We start from the raw sequence: 16,202 nt of genomic DNA, 5'->3' as shown, positions 1-16,202 counted from the left end.
TAGCAAAGGGTTATATACTGGGGTTAAACAAAAAAGGACACCAACTGAAAGGAGGTGGTACAAGTCATCCTTAAAAAGATACAAGGCTCTCTCTGTGTTATGTGTTCATCTGAAGTGGGAAAATGGAATTTCTGAGTTCCTAGTCAGGACTGGAACATCCCTTAAGTTGGATCTTCAATTTGGAAATTCAGGAGTGCTATGTCATTATGGCAACCCAAAATGGTGATGTGCACTGCAAACTTTAGTGAAAGCTGTAGTGTTGTACTGCTTATTAGTATATTAGTACTTCAGTTTATTTGTGTCTCATTAAATGAGTCATACACACAGTGGTGTCCAACTTCTACCTATGGACTTGTTTCTACAGTGTTTGGATACGCAAAACACTTCTGTTGCGTTATCAACTATTATTTATTCCGACGGAGCAAGCACAACAAAAGTTTTCCTGGACTTGTCCGTATTTGTTTTCCAAATGTTTTAATGGAATACAGTAAGTGTGATGTCATTTCCAACTCCGGCATCAGACTTTTACGGTAAACGGAATGCAGTAATACAATAGTAGCGACCCAAGTAAACACAACTAGACTATTTATGTGAGGAATATGCAAACAGAAGACAACCTGTAAATGACTGCAATGTTCCACAGTGAGGTTCAGAAGTACATGATGCTAACTAAGACTTTCAAACTGTTTTACTCCCCTTTCAAAGATCCAATCTGTAAAGTAAATTTAGACATATTAAGAGTATGAATACAACAGCTTTTTATTACCCTACTTACTCACTGTGAATGTGTACAGTACTTTTAGCTCTCACGCCAGAGTTGACCTCACAAACAAACAATTAGTGTCATGACTAACAAAACGGTATGCAATGTAAGCACATGCAGAGAATTTAAGTACATAACTGGAATGATTGCCTGGTTAAAAACTGCACACAGGCTGTCTAAGTTAAAGCCATAAACTTGGAAAGTAAATGATGCAGCCCACAACAGGGAAGAGGAATAAATCATAGAGCACAAGGTTTCTAGAAAAAATTTATACAGGGTGCATATACACAAAAGGTTTAATTAAATGATGTGTTTGAAGGTCATAGCTCAAAGTTTACAGCATGTGGATGAAGTTAGAAAACTCAAAACTTAACAAGTGAGAAGAGACTTTCAGGGTGTTGAGGGCATATGGGTGCTAATAGCAACATCTTACCAATAGATGAGCCCAATTCTTTTCAAGGGTTCTCATGGTTTCCACTTTTGTTATAAAACTTAAGGCTATTCCAGATCCTCACCATCTTTATGTGAATTTACACAATTTCAAATATAGACATCCTAAGACATGTTTTAAACTGGCACATATTAAGGTTACAATGATTTACAAATAGTATTTCAGGGTTTTTATGTTTCATATTTCAATTATCCATTTGAAGACAGGACTCTTAACTAATGAATTTGGGAGAAGAGGTGGGCCTTCGATTGAAAAAACTCAACATTATGTGCATTAAGTTTGCTGTTTGTGATGTGTGCAGATTTGCCCAGTATATATTTAGCAATATTTTAGGAAACAAATTGTATGTTCTGAACAAATGACACAAAATGGATTAAGTGACAAGAGTTTTTTTTTTTTTTTAATGAGTTTGCCATTGTACACCTTTGGTCACCACTGGCTTATATTATATCATACTTTATAAAATCATTCTCCATGAAAAGAACTGATAAAAAATATCTCTCAATCATCACTACAAAACATATGGGTAAGTAACATCACTTCTGGTGGTCTATTTCCTTTAAGAATTGAGAATACAAGTAAAAAAAATAGGCAGTGTGCAACTTTTGTATCAAACGATGATTCATTCAACTTTATTATCATTGTACAGGTACAATAAAATGTAGTTATCGCATACCATTTGAGGTCAGCACACAGGGTCAATTATTGTACAACACCCCTGGAGCAATTGTAGGTTAAGAGCCTTGTTCAAGGGCCCAACGGAGTAAAATCCCTTCTCACAGGAACGGGATTCGAACCAGCAACCTTCCAGATACCAGTGCATAGTCTCAGCTACTGAGCCACCACTCCGCCTTAGATGATGAGGGTATATCTGATAACAAACACCAAAGTTAAAATCTACTAAAGCACCAAACACTGGGAAATGCATACCATGAGAAAAAGAAAAATACAAATGTACATCAAAAAGTAAAATCAATTTGAAACTTACGCAGTAATGCAAAAGGCAGAAACTGACACAATGCAACGTGTTTGTGATGGCTTATGGGTAGTTCAAACATGCGCGGCACACTGCCATAAGTCTAGTTGAAGCCAAGGTCAAATAAACATGGACGATGTGCTGTGGGACTGTGCCATTGTTGAACAACATGCTGTAGTGAGATGACTTTAGGCAGAGGGCGTGAAACCTGCTGAAATCCAATGAAGGATGCTGTCTCAGAACAGAAGTGAAAACAGAACGACTCAAGAAAAGCTTAATGAATGGGAAGGTGGGAACAACAGGTATAACCAACAAAGCTCAATCTGGTCAACCATCAACATCATGCACACAAGCCCACACTGACATGGTGGAGCCTTCCCCAGAGAAGACGGGCTGATTAAGGGCTGATTAATGTTGCAGCACATTTAGATATTAGCTATGGATCTGAACATGCCAGAGTGCTCGGAGGTTGCAATGCAATGCTTGAAAGATCTGAGTGTTTTGGAGCGGATTATCACTTGTGATGAGACATGGGTCCATCATGGTGAGCTGGGAAGCAAGAGAGAAAGCATGAAGTGGAAATACCCGACTCTTCCAGTAAAGACGACATTCAAACTACAGTAATTTGCCACGAAAATCGTGATGACCTTCCGCTATTCTGTCACATTTGCAGGAACATGGACAATTAGTGACAAGTGCAATGTACTGCTCTATGCTTGGAGAGAAGTTGCAATTTGATGCAAAAGAACAGGAATGCTATGGTCTTGGCGCTCCCTAACAATGCATGTCTCCATGCTGCAGTAGCAACTGTGGGTGCAATGCAACACCTGTGGTCGGAACGTCTTCCACATCCCCCTTACAGCTCTGATCTAGCACCATGTGACTATCACAACTTCGGTCCACTTAAAGAGAATCTACGTGGTCACAGATTCACCTCTTATGAGGAGGTTAAGGAAGCAGTACAGGCCTGGAATCGGGAGAAGCCGAAAAGCTTCTCTTCCCAAGAATGAAGGCATTAGTGGTATAATACAAGAAGTGCATCAACCTGCAGGGACATGTGGAGACGTGACAGGACTGTTATGTTCATTTGCTCACAGTTAGAGGTGTTAAAGGGTAAGTTGCCTTTACTTTTTGATTCTCCCTTGTATTTTATTTAGTTCTTCACTAGTTTAACATAAGAATATGTGAAACTGTCAAAACAAAGGAAATGCTTTTTTTAATGCAAAGGGCATCACAAGCAGGCAAGAACATCTTTTACACACTCTGGATTAGAGTCTACAAGAACTGGAAACTATTCTGAAGGAATGCTAAACAAGTCTTTAAGGAGAAATTACTTTCACTTGGAATTTCAATAGCAGTGGTGGAAAAGCTTCACTGTTTTGAGATCTGGTGACTTGTGATGGCCCTGGTTAGGACATTTGACACTCATGTCATGCTCTTCAAACCATTCACTGAGGTCTTCTTGATCATGGTTGAATCCGCAGATTCCAGCGCCATTATTTGTGGTGTACAGCTCTTTCTTAATTTTACAAAACCTGTTTTGCTTCATTTTAATTGAGTTGTCAAGCATCAAGTTATTTTTTGGTGAAAAGAATTTAACAGAGTAACAAAGGAAACAGATGATCCGATAAACTGTTGCCATTCTAACTGCATGTCAGAATCAGAAAACTTTATTAATCCCGAAGGAAATTACTTATGTTACAACTTAACAACAGACAAGGGACATGTTACACTAAGAGCAAGTATAAAGTAATCATGTAAATATACAGTAAATAGAGTATAATAAATGTAAGTATCAAACTAGAGTGCAGAGTGTTGTACCGTAAGTTAATATTGCACATTCTGAGAACAAATAAGTTTATTCTCATGTGAAGAGAAGACCATTTATTGCACAAGAACAGATAGTATGTTGCATATTTCAAATACTTGAAAAATGTACCTAGATATCCAATAAAGAAAAAGGGTAATAGCTTAAAGTATGGGTGAGTGACCGGAAAAGGAGTTCTAGAGTCTGATGGCTGTGGGGAGGAAGGATTTTCTGTGACGTTCAGTGGAGCACTTGATGCTAGTCAGTCTACTGCTGAAAACGCTCCTCTGTCCAACCACAACACTATGAAGTGGGTGATTAGCATTTTCAATAATAGACCAAAGCCTAGACAACATTCTCTGATCTGCCACAGTTTCCAAGCTGTCCAGTTTCTCTCGTACCACAGAGGAAGCTTTCTGAATTAGTTTGTTATAACGTGTGTTCATTATAAGCATCTGCATTTAATACAATATTCTGGAAAGAAAGAGAATACAAGTTGTAGGGACTGAAGTGTTCTGACCTTACATGGAGCTTCCAGAAATCTAAACAAAAACAGGCACAAACAACAGAGTACCAACAGAGCAGGCTTCTAGTTTAGGAACTCGTTGGAACTTTGGAAGCCTGCGGCCACAGCTGCCCTCCAGGACTAGGCTTGCTCATACTGCTCAAAGTGAAGCAATGAACCTAAAACACGGCAAGAAAATGGCACCCCTCTCAGTAAAACAGTCAAAATTCAACACTCTTCGCAGTGGGGAAATGGCCATTGAGGCCTGTAGACTTCTTTTAGCTTATATCACACTTGTGCTTTGTGTTATTTTCACCAGTAAAACAGCAATTTTACCCAAGTATTTTATATGTAACTACTAGCCACGCTACCTACCTATTGAAGACAGGTAATAGAATAATTTAAAAATATTTGCTCGCTCTTGCCCTATGTGTACCATCAGCAACTTTCCTCTGAACCCGTGTGTGTCTGAACCTCACTTGTCCACCGCTGGCACTGTCTCTCTTGAGCAAATGTCCATAAAGCCTGCATCTCAGACTCTGTCATTATTTTCAAGGCGCTGCTCTCACCTCCACAGGTACCCCTGCGCTCACCGGTATAGACCGCTTCCTAAGAATTTCACACAAACCGACACTCTGTTAACAAGTCAATACCAAATTCAGAAAACGTAATAGTACTAGTTTTTTGAAGTTTTTTTTTTTTTTTTTTTTTTAAACAGTATATAATTTACTGCACTAATACAGGATTGCAAGTAGATGGAAACCTTCGGGAGGCGCAATAACACATGAGACAAAGGTGAAGAAAACAAACTTACAGTAGAACCCCAATTATCCATACCCTAATTTATCAAGGTTCCACATTATTTGTGTTGAACCTACAAGTGCAATACACTACTTTTGTAATAATTCACACAAACGATGCCTGATTATTGTACCAAGTAGGTACATACTATGATATATAATACATACTCGGCTATTGTCAGTGTGTTTCTAGCGTTGACCATGTATACGTGCTCTATTGTTTCATTCATTTTTGAGTTTATATGTGTCAAAGCGCTGTGGTGAACTGTCACTAGGAACTATGCACCCGCATTCTCTGGCTCAGTCTAGCACTTTGTGGCATGAGCTAAATGGGGAGGTCTATTCATCAGCCATGCAGGACCCATCTCAGACCAGTGTGGGTGAGCGGTGCACTTCCCTGCGCATGTCAGCTAATCTCTCTTTCTGTGTCAGTCCCCACCTTTCCTTGCAGAGTCACCACTACACTCTGCCCGTCCAAAGTGCAAATCTCATCCTTACTGCCAACTGAATTACTTGGTTTGAAGATTTGCTTGGTAGTGGCCATCCGTTTTATACAAGCTGTTGGCTATCTGAGGCAGCATGATTCACATTACCTCAGATAATTGGTTTCTCCTGTATAAAACTGCCTTACAGCAATGATACATTGAATAAATACTGAATCTTCTATACTTTCCTCCTAGCTACCAAGTCTTTTCCTTTTTCCAATCAAAAAAAAATTTTCTGTTTAGCAAAAGAAACGAGACATCCTTTATTACAGAAAGTACATGCAGTACTTACAATGATAAACTACTCTGATTCATAATAAACAGGGCTATTTGTCAACCTGGATTCAAAAAAATATCTTTTAAAACAACAAAGGTAATTTACACAGATGAAGAAATGTGGTGAAATGTCAAATCTTTGGTACCTAACTGCTTATCTTTACAGTAGGAGATAATGTGCTTTCTGGAAAGCTAAATGCTACTTCTGAATGAAATGTGTAACAAATAGAAAACATGTTTCTTTCTCCTTTAATAGGTAAACTGCACTACAATCTCTGGCAGGGTTTTACTACAAATTATATTCAACATAATTTCTCTTCAACTGAAACTTTTTAGCACTCACTATGTTCTAATACAGTCAACACTGGACACTGTGTGCCTGCTGAACCCACAGGAACATTTAAAACTACACATCCATGTCAACAGCAATTACTACATTTACAGATGAGTAAAAGTCACCACTGAGACTTTATTATTGTTTATTTTTTAATACTCTATCCTAAATAAACATTATACTTAATTTTCCAGTGTACCAATTCTAAAATTAAAATAATTGTTTTTTTGGAACTATAAAGTTTAATTTAACAAAGCCATTAACTATAGCTCTACATTTTTCAATGTCAACTCCAATGTGAAATGAAAAAAAATATCTTCATACACAATCTCAGACTCAACATAAGCTCATTGGAAAATGCATAAAAATATTGCACTGACAATATTTTATCATATGTAATGAAATAAGAGCACTGAAGGAATTCACATAACCTTCCCAGATTGAGCTGCAATAATTTGGTGCACAAATTGCACACACAAAAACAAAAAGACAACAGTGCTCTACTGAAAAGATTTTTCTCAAAATCAACAAGTGTCAAGCATTTTACAACTGCATACTTCCATTTGCAATGTGTGTTGTGTGTCCAGACTCCCTTTGCAAAACACATAGACACACTCAAAAACAAAGACTTTGACCCTATCACTAGATTTTCCTTAAATATAAATCCAAAGTATAAGTAAGTAAATAAATTGGCATGCCTCTACTACAACAATTAAATGCATATTTTATTTACTTGATAATCTGTACATTGGGATGGCAGGTGTCAACCCTCTGGACAGTAATGTGCATGAGCTCCGTTATGAAGCAATTTGTATCTAATAAACCATCGACATCTTCCTAAAAGGACCTAGCAGCTTAACCCAGAGGCACTAGGAGGGAGGGAGGAAGAAACAAATCAACCCAGAATGGGAGGCCAGTCTTTCTTACATAATATTTGTGTTTAGACTTCCCATTAATCAAAAAAGTGTCTATAGGACAGAGGAGGAAAACACGTGTGTTGGGCTAGGAAGTGAACATAACATAGGTGTCACTATCTACTGTGCCACCATTTGGAAGAGCTGTAAGAATGGAGGCACAATGTAGTGTAGTAATTTGTAATTTCTATACTGGGCAGTCAACAGTTAGATAAAGCTCCTATTACAGTACATGACAATTTCTACAATTTTCAGTCCTAATCATCGTTAACATACTGTAATTCAAACAAGTCACAGACAGTCAAGGCGCACACCCATGCCTGTCAGTCACACAGTGTGATACTCCCAGCTACTTAAAGTGCTCAACTACAAGGCATAACAAAATCAAAACAGGGGGCAGGCTCCTGCTTGCAAAATTGTTGACAATGACATGTAACAAAGACGGGGCCCAATCAAATCCTAAAGGAAAAACGAGGAGCAGTAAAGAGAAACTGCAGCCGCAAGAAACAAAGGAAAATGTGTGTTCTTAACTGTGAAACTTGAAGAGAAGCTCATGGTACTTTGAAGGCAGCACAAATGGCCATTTAACATCTCATTTTGGTTGAGCCATAATAAATGCCTCACACTGGATTGGCTCCTAAAATGAATCAAACTTGTGATATTTTCATGGCACAGTAGGAAATGTGCAATAATGATGAGAACTCATGAGTGAGTCAGGTAATCCATCACTTGAAATTCCTAGTTGTGTAATCTGACATCCTCAAGGTAATGAAATCCAGCAACTGTAGTTAGCTGCAACATGCTCTTTGACTCGCAGTTGTATGACAACAGCCTAAAGCAACTCTAAACGATGCTCATATGTATAACAGATATTATAAAATAGGGTCTCTATCCTACAGCCCAGTTTTTATTCAAAATCTCATCTTGACTTTTAATGCTTGTTAAAGATCACTTGATCCCTAACAACCTCCAACCTACATTTGATGACAAACGCAGCACTAGAAAATATTTTGTTTTCAGTACCTTTGATACTCATAACAGCATCTGATCTCATCAGTACCCAGCGACTCACTCACTTATTACAATGCTCAGAAATCAAACACACAAGAGCCCTTGCATAAGAAGTCTGTGGAGGCTGAGATTTGCTCTGAATTAGTTCTCTCATACTGTGCGCATGTTCTCAAAAAACGTGTAGTATGAATATAATCAGAAAGCCTGATTAAACTAAATCTAAGAAAGAAAAAAAAACTGAAATTAAAGACCGCTTTCCAACAACCACTCACAAGATCTGGGTCAAGGAATGTTTACAGCTAGATAGCCATGTCATGGATTACTTATTACTGTTAACCTGCTGCTGTGAACCTGTGAACTACATAAAATTGGTGGTTAGCTGTCAGCAGAAATTCACTAAGCTTGTAAATCAAAATCTCAGGGCATGCCATGAACTATGTAAGAAGAGAAGACATCGGACAAATGAGAAGAAAAAGATAACTCATTAGTCCAGGAACTGCAAAAAAATAGATAGATAGATAGATAGATAGATAAGATAGATAGATACTTTATTAATCCCAATGGGAAATTCACAAATGCACCTATTACTCATTTTATTATGCAAAAAGAGCTTCTTTTGGTCTTCATAACACTTCTAAAACATCAGTAGGTTGGTTATCCATGTCAGTGCAGTGTGACATATTGACATGAAGGTAAAATTACTTCTTAATATGTAGGATTGGAAGGTCTTATACTAAATATGTAATATCAAGAGAAATGGGTCTCAGTTAAGCCACCTCAGACCACTCCAAAGTGACATTCTGTTAGTAGGTCACATTGCAGAGATGACTAAACACTTTACTAATGCTTTGTAAGTATTATCAAAATCCAAAGAAGGGTTTGTAAAAGTCTTGTCACATGACAGAAAATGCATTTTTGGAGTACCTAAATAAGTGTTACCAAGGAAAAGAAAAAAAACCATCCAACCAAGCTCATTTGATTTCCTAATAGCTAGGGGAACACAAGATCTCATTCAACTTTTAAAATTTTTGAAAAGGTTTCTGCTTCAATTCACAATTGTAGCTCTACAATTAAATGAGTGTCTTTAAAATGTGATTCACCAGTTAAAAATCTTTGAGAATTCTGAGGTCCGGGATTGGAGTTCCTTATAGCACTCTTTCTGTAATAAGTTTTATTCACCGTCAGTGTTTTTAGCACTAGGACTGATTTGGTTACACCCCCATAATACACTGTTTTTTTGCTATGACCAGAACTGCACACAGTAGTCCAGATAGGGGCTCAACACTGTAATACAGAGCCTGAGCATAAGGTTTCTTTATATATTATGTACAAACTCAGCAAATCCTTAGGATCATTAAACTAATATTGGGTAAATCCTCCTTTAGCTCTCAACACACCCTCAATTCTGCATGGCCCTACTTCCACAAGATGATGGAAATATTCCTTTGAGATTCTGGTGCATGTTCACATGACTGGATCACATAATTTCTGCAGATTTGTCAGCTTCACATTCATGATGCAAATCTCCTGTTCTACCACATCCCAAAGGTGTTCCATTGGAGTCCGGTTTGGTGACTGGGGAGGCCACTGAAGAACACTGTACTTGTCGTCATGTTTGTGAAACCAGCTTGAGAGAACTTTGTGACATATTGCTTTATCATGCTAGAAGTAGTAGCCATTTGAATGTGGGTACATTTCAGATGTCCATGAAAGGATACACATTATAAAATGATTGACTGGTGTGCCAAGAAAACATTCCGCAACACTATTACACTAATACCACCAAGCCTGGACTGTTGACATAAAGCAGGTTGGTTGCATAGAGTCATGCTGGTGGTGCCAGATTCTGACCCTATTGTCTGTATGTCTCAGCAGAATTCGAGATTCTTCAGACCAGGCAACATTTTCCCAGTCTTCTACTGTCCAGTTTTGGAGAGCCTGTGCCCATTGCTGCCTCAGCTTTCTGCCTCAAGATTTGATGTGTTGTGCATTCCAGGATGCTGTTCTGCTCATGGCAGTTGTACAGAGTGGTTATTAGAGTTATTGAAGCCTTTCTGTTTAGCTTGAACCAGCATGGCCATTCTTCTCTGACCTCTCTCATCAACAAGCCATTTCTGTCATCAGAACTGCTGATCACTTTGTTTTTTTATTTTCTACACTATTCTGACTATACTCAAGACTACCGAGTGTGAAAACACCAAAAGATCAGCAGTTGCAGAAATATTTAAATCAGCCCATCAAGCTCTGACAATCATGTCATGGTCAAACTCAGAGATCACATTCCAGTGTTTGATGTGGACATTAACTGAAGCTCCTAACCTGTATCTGAATTATTTTATGCATTGTGCTGCTACCTTCCGATTGGCTGAATAAGTAAGTGTACAAATGTTCCTAATTCCTACTACTTGCTCAGTGAGTGTACTGTATATACTAAATACTCTGTCAACTGCAACATATGTGCCTTTTTTAATTGCCTCTGAATGTTACCTAGCCAATAAGAGTGCTGTGACAACAAAAACCCTTAAATTCCTTTCAGTGGCTGTTTCCTTTAGGTCAGCATTGCCCAATGTCTATGTATAATTAATGTTCCTTTTGTCTGTGTAGCACTTTGCACTTCTCTACATTAAACTGCAACTTCTGTGTCCTCTCCTAGATTTGAAGATCATCCAAATCTTACTGAATTCTTTTTGCTGCTCCCTTTGTATCTACTGCACCACCCATTCTTCTACTGTTTTCAATTTTAAAGGTTTTCTAGCTACACCAGAATCCCATTAATATCAATTTAAAAGGAGTAGTAATGTGCAGGACTTCTCTCTTATCTGTTATCTAGCTTGATTATGCATGTGATGTGTAAGCAGTGACCAGGCAGACTAACCGCAATTCTTGTAGTTGTGTTGTACTTTGTGATATCTATCAAATAAAATCTGATCTGTGCCCCAATAACCCTGCCACCTACTTCCTTCATCTAGTCAACAGCAGTTCTGTAATATGAATGAAAAACACCCAACATTTTTCACAAGAATGTCACACACTGACATAATAGTAAATGCACATTCAACATTTAAAGAAAGTATACATAATAGATAAAAACATGTACTGTACTAATCCAAAAATAACTTGACACGGGGTGTTTAATACTGAATCAAATTTAGTTCCATTTGTCTTTTAATGGGTAATCTAAGCTTGTCTGATTTTCCCAAGTTTGTTGAAATTAGGGTAAGTGAGAGGGCACAGAGAGAAATGTAATTCACCAGCAAAATAAAGCATAAGACTTTGAAGTAGGTGTCAAGTCATTTCAATTGCTCAGCATGCATTAGCAAAATGTATCTCTGACTGGGTGAAGAACTGAAATCTGCGATTAGTAGCCCCCTAAAGCATAAAAGCCAATTGTTTTTCTTTAAACTTAAGCTGGAAATCCATCTAGGGCATCGAGCGACCCTGTCACAGCCCATGGGTTGAACAACAACAGCTTGAAGCACTGGACAGCACACCAGTGATGCTGTTAAAGAACCTAATTTCCTTGTGACAGTGTTGAGATTTGTTAATGGAACACACTAAGGAGACAGCAAAAATAATTCAGAAAGATCTGGATAAGCTTTAGAACTGGACAAACACTTGGAAAATGCAGTTTAATGCAGACATTGTCCTATAGGAAGAAACTTCTGAAAACGACTTATGAGTTTACGCCAACAACATTTTCATCATCTAAGCAATGTGTGGAAGCATTTAAAAAGGAAGAAAAGATGTTAGGTTATATTGTTAAAACTGTTGTATATAAAATCAAGGGATGTTATGCTCAGACTATATAATGCATTAGTGAGACTACATTCGTGTGCAGTTCTTGTCAGCACGCTAAAAGAAAGACATAGCAGCACTCAAAGCTACGCTGAGAAGAGCAACCGGATGCACCCAAGGGCTTAAGGACATGTCCTACTCTGACAGATGCAGGGAATTACAATTATTTGCTTAGCAGAAGCTTTCATTCAAATCTACTTACAAGATAGATCAAAACATCAGTCAGGGGCATTGTTTAGGAACAACAGTTACAAGACAAGGGTGCAAAAATGATTACGACAAATGACAAGCTCAGAACAAAATACAATCCAGTTACAATTTCTAGTTAATAAAACACCTGCCAGTTAGACAGAAATTCATTGAGCAAGAGTGTCTTCAAATGCTTCATAAACAAATTGAGGAAGTCAGAATTCCGAAATGAGGTGGGCAGCGCATTCCATCAGCAAGGAGCTACATATTAAGACTCTAGGTAGAGATTTAATAGCATACTGAGAAGATGGCATCACCAGACACCGTTCACCAGCAAACCTGAGTGGTCAAGAAGGAGCATAGGACTGCATTAAGTGTCTCCATACATACTGTGTAAGTGCTGATCGATTGACTACTCTGTAGGAAATTTCAAGGATTTCAAACCAATAAATGCTGCTACAGTGAGCCAAAGCAAAGAACTGAAGACGGAAGTGACATGTGCCTGCCTTGGCTGACTGAACACCAGACATACTGCTGCATTCTGAATTATCTGCTGTGGCTTGGTGACACATGCCGGTACTCCCACCAGCAGAAAGTTGCAGTGGTCCAGACATGATAAGACCAAAGCCTGGACCAGGAGTTGCGTTACACATTCTGTTAGATACAGTACGATCTTGAGATATTGTATAGAGTGAATCTACATGATCAGGAGACTGTATCAACATGGTCTCTGAAGGATAGAATTAACCAAGTTTAGTCTGGAACAGAGGACTGTGTGTGGTCCAGATCTTCAAAATCCTGATAAAGTAGATCCAGCAGAAATTTTTCAGCTTAAAGGCCCATTTATATCCAACGCATCTGCACTGTCATAAGGGTCTGCGCCTAGGGAGCCTGTGCTGTAAATTTCGTCATCAGTCCTGGCGCACATACCCTCTCGTTGGCAACCACGTGTTTTCAGCATTTGTAACCTCACAGTTCGCGGGATCCCGTCGAGGTTGCTGGATATCATGGCCAGCCTGTACACTGGTACTGCTGTGCAGTGTGGAGGCAGACCCTTTGTGTTTTTCCCAGTTGATTCTGGGGTCTGTCAGCGGTGTGTTCTGCTCCTAATCTGTTCAATGCTTGTATGGACTAGGTATTGGGCAAGGTCGTGGGATCCAGCGGCTGTGGGGCATCTGTTGGTGAAGAGACATTCACCGATCTTGACTTTGCTGACGATGTTGTGATCTTCGTGGAGAAAATGGAGGCTCTGATCAGGGCGCTCAAGAGACTGAGCGAGGAGTCCGAGTGTCTGGACTTGCGAGTGTCCCGATAAAAACCAAGATCTAGGCCTTTAATGACCTCTTGGGCACGGCCATCGGCAGTGTGTCTGTCTGCAGAGAGAGTGTCGACTTTGTCGAGAGGTTTACTTACCTTGGCAGTGACATTCATGTCTCTGGTGACTCTTCCTATGAAGTCAGTAGATGGATTGGGGGAGCACGGGGGGGTCATGAGGTCACTGGAAAGGGGCGTGTGGCGCTCCCGATATCTGCAAAAGGACGAAGGTCCAAGTCTTTAGAGTCCTGGTGCTTCCTGTCTTGCTATATGGTTGAAAGACATGGACGCTATCCAGTGATCCGAGATAAAGACTGGACTCCTTTGGTACTGTGTCTCTCCGGAAAATCCTTGGGTACCGTTGGTTTGACTTTGTGTCAAATGAGTGGTTGCTCATGGAGTCCCGAATGAAGCACATTACCTGCATTGTGAAGGAGTGTCAGTTATGGCACTACGGTCATATGCAGCGTTTTCCCGAGGGTGATCCAGCTCGTAAGATCCTCATTGTTGGGGACCCAAGTGGCTGGACCAGGCCAAGGGATCACCCACGTAACACCTGGCTGCGGCAGATAGAGGGTCATTTCCAGAGGGTGGGACTGGACCATGTATCTGCCTAGGGGGTTGCAAAAAAGGATATTGACTTGTTTTGCCGTGTAGTGTGTGCGGCAACACATTGTACCAGTGCATGCTCCCCAACTTGACTTGACAGTCCTGTATGTGTTGACTGCACATGTGCTAGACAAGAGAACAGGTGCTCACTGGAGGAACAAGTGTGTGAAGTGTCACAACCTACATCTCACAATGCAACATTAAGCATACAGCGATAGCCAAATGTCCACAAATTTATAGTGAGAAACTGAAATGAATGTCTCTGCGGGCAAAAATAAAAAAAATATCTACAATATTGATAACTAAAATATTGGGGGAGAGAGAGAGAGCCAGGAGATTCTACGACCGCACAGTGTCATGCACTGAACGCTTAAACTACACAGACCTGTGTGCACTGCCATTGTGCGCATGCACATCTGTGCCAGAGTTCAATTGGGCCTTAAGTGTGAATCACATACAGGAGGACACCACTGAGCATGGAAGAGGTACTATATAAATTAAATGTGTTATTACCATGAGAAATTAAGGTCGAAAGCGCATTTATGACTGAAGCTAGATGGCACTTCTTTACGCAAAGAAATCTGAGATTTGGAAACTACAGAGACACTGAGTTGAAGTAGAATATTTGACTATCTTTAAGCAGTACTAGATTGGATAGTTGACATCTTAGCTACTAGCTAAACAAACCACTTTAATGGACTTAACGGTCTCCTCTCATTCATCACATTTATGGTTTTATGAGCGAAATAAGAAAAAAAAAAAGTTTCTTTCTCCAAAACCTGACATAAACCAAAGTCGGTAGCCATCTTCCCTAGCAGCTAGCTTCACTGCATGAGCTTCCAGCTCTTTTCCAGATTATACACAGGCACTCTCTTACTTAGACTTGTACTCTAAAAAGCATCGTGTGTGATGGATAGAAATCACAGAGCTGTCAGGCAGCCCTGTCACCACTCTCGATCATAAACCGGAGATGTCAACTCTCACTGACAAGGAGGAGCAGCAGCTTCTGCATGCCCCGGAGGCACAGTTCCTCTCTATTCCACTCTCCATGACAAACACGGAATGATGCCCAACTAAATAACGACCACAGAGAAAGGGAAGCTGGCAGGACGCCACAGCATTAAAATGGCTGCACAAGCAGGAAAAGTAGACGCACATACTTTGGCTTCCTGCAGCCCCGCACCACCTTAAAGTGACACCTCAGGCCAGAGCAGCGGCCAGCCTGGACAGCAAGCGCCGGTCACCTCGCTTTGTCTCTAACGCTATTCACTGGTCTCGAGACCCTCCCTCTCTAAGTTAACTTTCCGCAATTTTTGAAAATAGATGCCCGGGTACCCTAGAAAGCCGGCCCCAACATACCTGAAGTTCTGCTCTTTCCACTTCCCAGTGCGCCCTCTCCATCTCGAAACGGGCCCATTCGTGTTGGATGTAGTGCAGAATCCCCGGGATGGTGTACTGCTGAGGCCGGGGCATCTCCTCCACTTGTGGCGGCATCGGTTGCTGCTGCGGCGGTGGCGGCGGCCCAAGTCCAGTACCTCCGCCGGCCTGCAGGCTAATGTTATTATTGTTCCCTTGCTGTTGCCTTGAAGCGGCCATTCCACTTCCACCAACGCCACCACCACCACCTCCTCCTCCTCCTACTACTCCTCCTCCTCCTCCTCCGGGGTGTTCATCCATTTTTATGAGGAAAAACAATACTCAGCTCTTCTTCTAGTTCCCTTTCTATACAAAAAAAGAAAATCTGAAGTTGAGTATTTTACACAGAGGCGGCCGTGTTTTAAGTAGCCCGCCTCCAGAGCCACAGGCGGCTGGAAGCGTTGGTGTGTTTGGACTGAGTGTCAGAGGAGCGCCGACTCGCCGGCCGCCATTACATTCCCTGGATGTGCCTGAGTGATCGCGAGCGTGCGTGCGCTCGTTCTCGCTGCGGGCTCAGGGAGAGGGCCGCGCTGCATGCCGGGACAAGTACTCCCATC

At 40.4% G+C, this 16,202-nt stretch overlaps 1 protein-coding gene across 5 annotated transcripts in view; it reads right to left on the bottom strand.

Moving 5' to 3' along the window:
• The window catches only part of strn3 (striatin, calmodulin binding protein 3), a 130,126-nt gene extending 114,017 nt beyond the window's left edge, over positions 1 to 16,109 (bottom strand). For 3 of the 5 annotated variants that reach the window (XM_028821724.2, XM_051919999.1, XM_028821725.2), the window contains exon 1: positions 15,589 to 16,109. In XM_028821724.2, coding sequence (XP_028677557.1) covers positions 15,589 to 15,906 — 318 coding nt within the window. In that variant the 5' untranslated portion in view covers positions 15,907 to 16,109. The remainder of the gene's footprint in view (positions 1 to 15,588) is intronic. The other 2 variants (XM_028821726.2, XM_051920000.1) reach the window with 1 other exon arrangement.
• Positions 16,110 to 16,202: the final 93 nt, after the last annotated feature.

This window comes from Erpetoichthys calabaricus, chromosome 16, assembly GCF_900747795.2.
Source record: "Erpetoichthys calabaricus chromosome 16, fErpCal1.3, whole genome shotgun sequence".
NCBI classification, from domain to species: domain Eukaryota; kingdom Metazoa; phylum Chordata; class Cladistia; order Polypteriformes; family Polypteridae; genus Erpetoichthys; species Erpetoichthys calabaricus.
The sequence above is the reverse complement of the archived record's forward strand: the minus strand, read 5'-3'. Positions and strand labels throughout refer to the sequence as shown.